At 39.0% G+C, this 10516-nt stretch overlaps 1 protein-coding gene across 1 annotated transcript; it reads left to right on the top strand.

Moving 5' to 3' along the window:
- Positions 1 to 1691: 1691 nt before the first annotated feature.
- On the top strand, positions 1692 to 7817 carry LOC118406287 (E3 ubiquitin-protein ligase TRIM56-like). Its single transcript, XM_035806216.1, has 3 exons — positions 1692 to 1779; positions 5805 to 7316; positions 7745 to 7817. The coding sequence occupies exons 1-3, from the start codon at positions 1769 to 1771 to the stop codon at positions 7809 to 7811; spliced, it is 1590 nt and encodes a 529-aa protein (XP_035662109.1). The 5' UTR covers positions 1692 to 1768; the 3' UTR covers positions 7812 to 7817.
- The last annotated feature ends 2699 nt before the right edge of the window (positions 7818 to 10516 follow it).

Below are 10516 nucleotides of genomic sequence, written 5' to 3'. Positions count from 1 at the left end.
CACGGGCCTGATCCCGCTACTCGGATCGACACGGGGACTTTTACCTGCGTTGTTTCCAACCTGGGACGGTGTGTTCTGGGCTATCGGGGTAACCATATCGATGCCGAACTTAGCGAGTCGCCCGATCGCCATAGCACATCACGCCAGCCGGTCCGAGCTCAAGCGGTCCGCCAACCCAGCCTACAGGAAGCTCGGTAGAGGTGGAGCGCCACAAACGATGCGCTGCTGACGGCTCGTGGCTTTTCAGTTCAGACTGGGAAAGAGTTGTGAAACGCCACTTGACAGAAAGGTGGCCCAGAATGTGTTCTAGAGAATAGACTATTTCATGTCCCTCGGCGCAGCCGTTACTGTTCCGTTTATGAACGATTTTCGTGTCGACTACGCGCAATTCGGGTTGACGGCGGCCATTGGGGGTAAAGAGGATGGGCGGGGGAACAGCGGAATTACACCGGGGGAAAGATGAAGGACAGGGGCACAGATGAAGTACAGCGGGGGTCAAGGGGAAGTCCGGGGGAAAAGGTGAACGGGTAGGGGGGAAGCTGAAGGAGTTAGGTGGGGGTGCTGATTGTAATTATTTCACTTCCTACCCATTCTAACGGACAGAAATTGTTGAATTTTTACGGATCATGATGGACTAATTAGTTGTCTTAATTTCTACCTTGCATTGCGGAATCAATTAATTGTTCATTTCTTACCGTTCATTGTCGACTGAAGACTGAATGACTATACAACATAAGATATTTTGCAACAGTTTATTCATACCCTTTTCTTTCTATATGCGACTCGAGGGTTGGCCAAATCCATCGATACGGTCAAGAGGACAGTTTGAGGGACCGGGGTCGGCTAGCAATGTGGCACTACGGCAGGCTGGCTAAAAAGGCCGCAAGGCACCTTGGGTGACCGGTGTCAGTTGGCAACATAAGAGGGTCTGCATAATCTCCAAGCAGATCTTGCTGTGGCAAATGGGAAGGAGTTTAGCCGGCAGAGGAGTTATTGGCCATCTGCTTGGAGATTAGGTCTGCATGCTCTTTCACGTAAGGCGTAGGCAGCCTATTTTATTTCCCGTAATTCGTAGGGAAAACCATCTTATCTACGTAAATCGTAGTGAGGTGACGAAATTTAGCGTAATTGGCTTCCTTAATTTAGCGTAATATGTAGGGGGTTCTCCTGAATTCAGCGTAAATCGTTGTCAGGACCCCCCATACTGACCCTCACATAACACTGGCCTCAACCAGGTAATCTCGAACCAGATCCACGGTGCGTTATGTATAGTATCAAACTCCCGACGTAAACTAAACCAAAAGCTCCTTGACTAAACTGTTTATTATATAATAACTTTCTTATATCTGCTTTGATATGCTGGTCCCCCACATCTGCTTGGTGATGCTTGCCCCTAATATCTACTTGGAGATGCTGGAATGCCAACTGCCCTACCTACATCTGCTTGAAGATGCTAGCCTCTGCTCTGTAACCTATGACCCTGGCTTTAGGGATGTACTAAACAGACAAAGTCAAGGGGGAGCTGAAAGACTTTTAAATTTGAAACATAAAAATGAGTGTTCGATCCAAACAAAGAGAACATTTTTTATACAAATGAAATATATATTTCATCCTAAACAGTAACATTAAAACCTGCTTAGTGTTAACTAATAATTTTCGAAATGATTTCTTTTGCCCCTCCATATTTCCTTTTTTGAACTACTCCAGCCATTTAGGCGGGAAATCCAGGAAAAGCTGAGTGTGGTGTCGTCTTTTGTCTGTGACAAAAATGCCGAAAAGGTACAATATTCTCATTATTTCTTACAATATTTCGATGTAGAACCAATAATGACATGTCCTAGATACCAGAAAAACATTATAGAGCTATGTCTGTGGATATTTTACCTCAGAAATTCGTCAAAGTTTACGGATTGCTGTCACAGAGTTTCGGGGAAGGGGAGGGGGGCAAGGCCAAGAAAAGTTTTGGGTGCTCGAATTACACATGCCAAGTGTGCGTTTTTGGCCGAGGCTATTGACAGGATAATAATATTTTTTTCATGCAGTATTAATAGTATGCTCCTGTCAGTAATCTATTTTGTTATGTGACAAGATGATCTTGGTAAATCTACTAGAGTAAGTGTGAACTTTTTGGAATATATGCATCAGGTTACTGTTTTGCAAGGGGGGAATTGTAAGTACACATCCACAATATAAGAAGTCTTGCAAGTTCATGCCCAAGGGCTAATTGCAAGTACATTGTATAAACATAAGTGATATACAATCGATAATGAACAGTTGTAAACAACATTCTACTCTTAGTCTAAGGCCATACCATTTTAATTGATTGGTTCACGGATTTGCTCGCTCCTATTTTTTGGAGAATAAAAAGAAATACTACTCAGCAAATTTTCACCATTAATGAAACCATTCACCAACTTTCTGGTGTAGCAAATTAGCCTATATATTATAAGCTCCTTAAATGTGGGTGTTATTATTATTGCAGTTATATTTTTCATTCATGAAGAAGGACAAACATAAAAACTGACACCACTTTTGTAATTTTCAACGAACAGGTGCTGTTACTGTACAGTAATAGTGTTTTTGTACTTTTTTCAAGCTGAAAACTTTTGATTCTTTCAACTTTGTGTTTTGGATTAGCCCTTATCTTTACCCCAACCATTTTACAATTTTTTTTTCCGCCCTGTCGCTCCATATTTTTTATGAAAAAATCCGTGAAATTAAACCAAGAAATTAAATTGGTGTGGCCTAATACTAGTGTTGGCTATTTCTAATACATACCAGATTACTAAATGTTTTACTGGTGCATTTTGCATTGAAACGCATGTTCCCTTGGCATGACATTTTGTACGACATGGTGTATTCTGCACCAGCTTCGGTCACAGGTCTTCCTTGGGTCAGATCACCGTTTGGCCGTCATCCATTCCTACTTGTCAGCTGTTGTCAGTCTGGTATGTTATGTGGATAGGGAAAACACCATGTTTTAATTACTAATGTAATACTTATATTTTATTGGTACTAGCCTAGGTGTGGGTACCATACATACATGACCACACATACACATACATACATAGTCATACTCTTATTGAGTTGTAGCACTTACAAAGTTTCGCTTCCAGTGTGATCTATCACTCATCATTACAGATAGGTCCCTATCACATAGTCCAGTCTCTAATTCAATACAGTTCTTTAGTGTATGGACGACCTCTTCTCCTTTTTGCTTCTGGGGCCAAAGGAGCAATTTACCGGCTGGTTCTCTGTGTAGAGTAACATGTCCAGCAAGGCTTAGCCAGCGTCACCTGACTTCAGTAGAGATACAGTAGGTGAAAGAGTCCCATACAGTTCTTTGTTTTTTGTCTGATCTCACCTAGGTTTGTTGTATACAACACGTAGCATCCTTGTGAAGGGGTGGATACCAGTAGGGTACAAACTGTTTTTTCTTGCTGGACTGGTTTGAAAATATAGGACCTGAAAAAAGTGGGCCGGACTTCAGACTGAATAGATAATGACCACAATATGTCGACACATTTTATCACCTGACCAGGACCTGATTCCCTCTGGACCTGAACTTTACTCCTACCTGTATCTGCATTTTCTGTACCAGAACCCACCTGTAGTACTAGTAGTAATATGTACTTCTTTTTACATGTCTAAAAAGACTTATTTGTTGGCTTTTGTAGCCTATGCCAAATTTTATGTGGCATAAATGCCTGAATGGCTTCTGCCACTAAACTTCCAGGTGATTTTTCCTAAAGTCTCTAGATGGCAAAGAAATTGATAGTATACATGAAAGTTCATGGTTTTTAGTGTTGCTGTAGTAACTACTAAATAGTTTCAGAAAGGCATTTTTTACAGTCTCAGGTTTTGGTTTCAACAATGTAGTTTCCAGATTTTGTTGCTTAAGTTTCACTTGATCTAAGTTAACAGAGGCAACTTGCATTGCTTACGTGAAGATAGGATACTCCACCAAACTGACTCCTTTGTAGAAAGTTATTTTGAGCATCGCCCATTCACAAACAATTAGGTCCAGGACCTGAAATGGTCCTGAACTGGACCTGTACCTGAATTTAAAAAAAATGCACACTGAGAAGGTCTTTGCCTGTAGGAGTGAATGAAAGCTTAGAGTCACTCTAAGCTGTCATTCACTCCTACAGGCAAAGACCTTTCCTGTTATTGACAAGTGTGGTAGGTTCCTTTTATGTGCCACAGATGTGGCTCTCTATAAACACAGGACCTCCATGTAAAGTCTAATCCAGAGAATGTCCACAACAGAACCTAGGTACTCATTTGTCATCCTGGTGAAGTGAAGAAATTTTATTGATTAAGTGCCCTTCACAAATGCACAACATCAGGGCATGTCAGGTTTTCAACCAATAACCTCTTGATTCAGGGCCAAACACTTGTAAACCTTTACTTTTTAGGTCACATGACAGCAACCTTCAACTAGTGTATTTAATTTTCCATGGGCTTTAATTTGTGCCTTTTTATTGTCTGATACACAAATAGTGCCTTATTGTCAACCAATTGTTATTTGCAGAAAACAATTTGGTTTGATTATGTTCGTGCACCATATTTAAAGCAAATTAATAAGTTGGGTTGGGGTTTTGTGCGCGTTAAAAATTTGTGCGTTAAAACTTGCGCGTTAAAAATCTGTGCTTTAAAATATGCAAATTAGCTGATTCCCTTCGGGGTTCGAAAACTTTTTGCAGTTTTAAACTTAAATGCTTAAAAAAGATGACACAAAATGGAATTAAGTATCATATTGTTGCATTCTAGAGTACAATATCCCTTTCTGTAAATATTCCAGGAGTTCTAAAGTGATTTTTAAATGTTCATTTTAAACGCACAAGAGAGGTTGAAATTTGCATGTGAAACAATCTGCTTGAGAAAAGCCTCAAGCTGTTATATTTTACAATACAAAGCTTCAAATTTGTAATATTTCCATGTATTTGTGTCAAATTCACAAGATTTTGAAATATTCTGGATATGCAAATTAACCTATTCCCAAGGGATCTTAAAATCGGGGGCTTTTTCAAAACAAAAATTCATGTAATGGATGGAAAGTCATATGATGAGGGTACATTTTTCTGCCTAAGAATTAATCACAGCACATTTTCTGACATATTTCAAGAAATTTATTTTTTAACACGCAAATGTTTAACGCGCGTGCAGATTTTTAACGCGCAGAAAACCTGTTCCCAATAAGTTTTTGCATAGATGGTCCAGGAGCAGTAATTGTTTACCACACAAAGGTCAACAAAACTTACCTTCTCTTGAACTATGTGTACTTCTATGGGTGGGTACATTGTACCTGTACAGAAAATTCAGGTATAGGTATGGACTGGGCCTAGAGGATTAGGTCCAGGTCTGGACCTGAACATTGACCTACTACTAGTACTAGTATAATTGTTTGTGGATGGACAATACTCAAAACAATGGTCCATATTGCTACAAAGGAGTTGGTTTGGTGGAGTATTCTACCTTCACGGAAACAACACTAACTGCCTCTGTTAAGTTAGACCAAGTTTGTGGAAATTTTATAAAAATGACTATCAACTCTACTCTACTTTGCTCTTGTTATTTTCTTAGAGTTAGACCAATAAGCCTCAAAACATGTGAACACCTTTCCCCATAGTTTTATTTGTTTTATTGTAACTGGTTCCTGTACTATCATTCTAAAGTAATTGTATTTATTTCATAGATATGTGTTAACATTGCAAGAAATTTTGGTATTGAAAACTTAGGAAGCACTTATGAAGCCATGCAAATTACTTTTACCCAGCCTAACTGAAGGTTTTGTTTTACAGGAAAAGTTCCAAGTCCGTGAAAGGTTCAAAGTCTAAGGAAGAAACAAAAGCAGATGCCATACTCAACAAGATTTCGGGAGACTTTCTTGAGTGTACAATCTGCCTGGAGCCCTTTAAGGATCCCAAGGTCCTGCCGTGTCTTCACACCTTCTGTGAGGGTTGTCTGAAGAAGTTCATTGCACAAGATAAGGTGAAGAACAAGTTTCAGTGTCCGACATGTCGAACTGAAACTGTACTTCCTAAGGGTGGAGTTTCTAAGCTCAAAAACAACTTCTTTGTTCAAAGCTTGAGTGACACAATTGATACTCACAAGAGTTTGGTAAGCAAGGAGGATGGCAAAGTGCAGTGTGATAACTGTGAAGAAGATGGGGCTAGCCAAGGCTGTGTTGTCTGTGAAGAGTTCTTGTGTGACGAGTGTGCTTGTGGCCACCGCCGCGGTAAACGCACACGAGGTCATGAAGTTGTTGGTGTGGCGGAGCTGAAAGAGCGGCTGATCACCAAGACGGGATCACTGAAGTCAAATTCACTGCCAACCTGTCCAAAGCACAGGGATGAAAAGTTGAAGTTTTACTGTGAGACGTGCAAGCACCCCATCTGTCGAGATTGCACGGTACTGCAGCACAAGGCCCACAAGTACGGCTACCTGGAGGATGCTGTGAGTGACGCCAGGACAGAGATTAAGAACAAGCTGAAAGCTGCCAAGAAGAAAATCACAACATACCAAGACAAGGCAAGAGCTGTAACCAAGAAGCAAGATGAACTGTACACAAGGAACAAAAAAGCTGCAGATGGCATCAATGCAGCTGCAAAGGAAGAGATCAAATATCTGACTGGCCTTGTAAAAGGTAAGCAGACTGAACTTAAAGAAAAGCTATCCTCCATCACAGCAACCCGTTCCAAGCAGCTCTCTGCTACAGCAGACAGCATTGAGAGCACCTTAGACAGTCTGTCCAGCACAGTGGACTTCTCACAGAGGGTTGTGGAGCATGGCAGTGACTTTGATGTCATGAATGTGTACTCGGATGTCACAACAAGGCTGGAATCGCTGCTTGAAGGTCCAACCCCAGACATTCCTGATGACATCAGTTACATCATGTTTGAGCCTTCAAATAGCACAATGCAAAAGAAGGAAAAGGTAGTTGCCCTTGGGAACATTGTTGAGGAAGAAGTTGAAGATGATGAGATGGAAGAAGATGAAGAGTCTCGAGCAGAGGCGACCTTTCGTTTTACGGTGGAAAATTTCAGCGAGCTGAATAAGCGGAAGTTCGGTCCTGCTGTCTTCATCCGCAATCTGCCTTGCAAAATAATGACCAGGCCTAATCACCAGGACAACAAGAAGAGCTTGGCCATTTTCCTGCTATGCGATGCTGACTCCAAAAGCTTGTGGTCCTGCAGGGCATCAGTTGAGCTGCGGTTGATTCCACAGAAGGAAGGAGTTCAAACTCACAAGTTGAATTATCAACATGTCTTCTACAACAGGGACAACAACAGGGGCTATGCAGAATTCATGCCACATCTATGCGGAAAAGAAACCTCATGATAACAACTTAACATTGTATACATTGTCATAATAATGTATATACTAGATAATAAGATCCTCGCTGTGTCTCCTTTCAATCATAGTGTTTGTATAAAAAAAAATGGAGCCCGAATGTAGTATGTTACCAGATTTTTGTAAGTAGTCTAGATTTATGTTACATTGTACTAGTAAGTAGTCTGCCGCATCATTCTGGATTTGATTCACATTGCACATTGTGTTTCTTCGAATAGTGCATAGCCGTCATCTATTGTTAAGTTATTAGCTTAATTATACTACTTGTATACTGCTAGTTGTCTTATACATGTACAATATAATGTAGTATAACGTAACCTAAGTTTGCCTTACATTGTACCCGTTCTACAAATGTTGTGCAATAAACTTTGACTTGACTTGACTTGCCGTGGCACGAGGTGTGTGATCCACAGAAGGGATACATCAAGGATGACAAGATCATACTGGAGGCTTAGCTCATGGGGTTACTGGAACTTCTTGCCTTGGCACGAGGTGTGTGACCCACGAAAGGGATACATCAAGAATGACAAGATCATACTGGAGGCTTATGTGAAAGCGGATGCTCCTTGCATAATGGTCTAAAACTCAAAGAATTAGTGCTAGTGCTACAAATGTATATGAATCAGTTTTCTGACATACATTTTGTAAATGGACTGTACCAGTCTCATAAGAAGACATACAAAGTTTTGCCTTATCCACCAACAGTGCAAGACTTTATCAAGAACAGCTTGGAGAAAGAAACGGGACAAGATGAACATCAACATAAAAACACCTTCTTTTGTGCCTCTACAGGCTCAAGGATGCGATGACAAAAATTTATCTACTATCTAAAAAATTATTGATAAGGTCAAGAACAACTTACGTCTTTAGTGTCCTCACCAGGTGCACCTTACTAAGATAGTGCATCATACTATTCATAGCCATAAGCTAAGTCCCATTTGCTGTTTGGAACACAGCATAGGGGCCCAAATCACAGGGTAGGTGATCAAAATCAGTGTAGACCCCAGTATTTGTTACTGGAAAAAGATGCTGTTGCAGTATATGTTGGTAAGGGCCTGTAGGAAATTAGTCTGCATCACCATATGCCTTTACTAATGGTGTGTTATACTGGAAAGTAGAAGCACATGTACTTCAACCTGACATGTTGGTTGTATTACAAGCCTGCTCGTTACAACTTGAATTGTGTTTATCTCTTAGTTTTGTGCTGACAAGTTCGTTCCATATTTTGGGCAGATGAAAGTGCGTTGTACTGGCATATGCTTTGACTATAGTGAACTAATCATTGGTTTTGAAGTGTGGTAATTAATAGTTCAAAACAACAACAGATATCATGTATGTTAGAAAAAAAAATGTTCAGAAGCAGAAAAATTCCATGAAACTTGTCAAAGGCTTTTGAAGTTTGTTGATTTTTAGTGGAAAATGAACAGAAATCTATGCTTGAAAAAAGTTGTGAGGCACAATACTTAAAAGGAGCATGTCATAGATTCTTGAAGTTTATTGATTTCAACTAAAAAAAGAGAAAGTAATTCCTAAAGCGCTTAAGCATGCTGCATGGAGAGATTGTTTAAGGGTTGAATACTAAAAATGAAGTTTTGAAATGTTCTGACTGTATTGCAGAAGAATGTTGTAGTAACATTGTAACACTTTGGAAAATTCCACAAATACTCTGGCTGTTGGTTCACATGTTACAAAGTATTGCTAGTCAGCTAGGTTCCAAATCACAATCATTGTAACTGATGGTGACTACTACATGTATCTTTATATATTTTCACTACACTGATATTTCTGAATCTGATGGCAGATATGTATTTTTGCAGACATCGAAACCTTGTGCCTTGCTATAAATACAACACTCAACAGCTAGACATTTAACTACACATGATTTACATGATCACATCTATATACATGACTGATATTAGTATTTACTATTAATGTACAACAGCAAAATGGCAAGATTTAGCTTTTTGTAATAAGTTAAATTGTTATAATAAATATATCTGTATTCACTACAATATACACCAACTAACCACGTTGCATTAGTGACATCATTATCAGTTGTTACTAGATTATTAATTGCAAGAAGTAAACACATTTGTTTGTAAGATTCCAACACTATTTGATATATATAGTACATGTATTCACTGTAGAGCATCAGTGTAGAATAGCTAAAAATAGTACTATATAACCATGCAATATTTGTTATTTACAATCAGTAGATAATTAATGTTTTTGCTAGGTCTAGATTTACCAACTAGTTGATATGAATGCTGTATTTGTTATTCACACTGTTTTATTACAGCCAGTAGCTAGGTACACATCTGAGTAATAAGGCTGTTGTAACATACTCAAGTCCACTGAATATTTCATTTATGTTACATGTACTTAGTACATGTATTCATATTAGTACTATTGACTATCACCATAAACCAACTAATCCTCCTTGCATGTATTTATTAGTAACTATTGCAGTAATGTTAAGATTAGATTATTATTTTTTATTTTAATTTTTTTCAGCAAACTTGAACGATACTTAACCATGTAATGTTAAGTTTCAACTTTTGATCTCTTATCTTTGTTATAATTAATAACTGACATGTTGCTGTTACATTAAGATAAAAGTTTCATTTGTTATTTATTATCAACTAAGAACAACTAACGATGTTGCATTTACGTTAAGACTTATTTCATTGCTTGTTAGTATTATTTTTTGTAAATCATACATGTAGTTGATCCTTAGGATTTTTATCTTTAATAAACTTTTGTTAATTGATATTTTGTTATTTTGATTTAGTTGGTTCCTGGTTCGTTATGGTTCATATGGCATTTTTTTATCTATAGGGGAATACAGTCTTCTGAGAACCAAGAAATTGAATAGGTTAGGACGTAAGCGATGCCATGACACAAATGCATTCCTAGGGAAGAAAACAATACTAGGGGTCATGAAGATCTAGCGTGATTAAATCGCGCCGATAGCGGCACGCCCAACATTGCCGTTGTCCTGCGGAGAGGGGTCATTGATAGCCCAGGACACCAGAGTTTGTGTTACACAGACTAAGGCCACAGCAAGTAAATTTTATGGATGGCATCATCTACAGACTGCAAAAATAGTGCGATAGGGCGAAAAAAAACGATGGGTGAAAAAGACCAAGATGGCTACATC

Source organism: Branchiostoma floridae, chromosome 19, assembly GCF_000003815.2.
Source record: "Branchiostoma floridae strain S238N-H82 chromosome 19, Bfl_VNyyK, whole genome shotgun sequence".
NCBI lineage: Eukaryota > Metazoa > Chordata > Leptocardii > Amphioxiformes > Branchiostomatidae > Branchiostoma > Branchiostoma floridae.
This window is presented reverse-complemented; position numbering and strand designations above follow the sequence as displayed.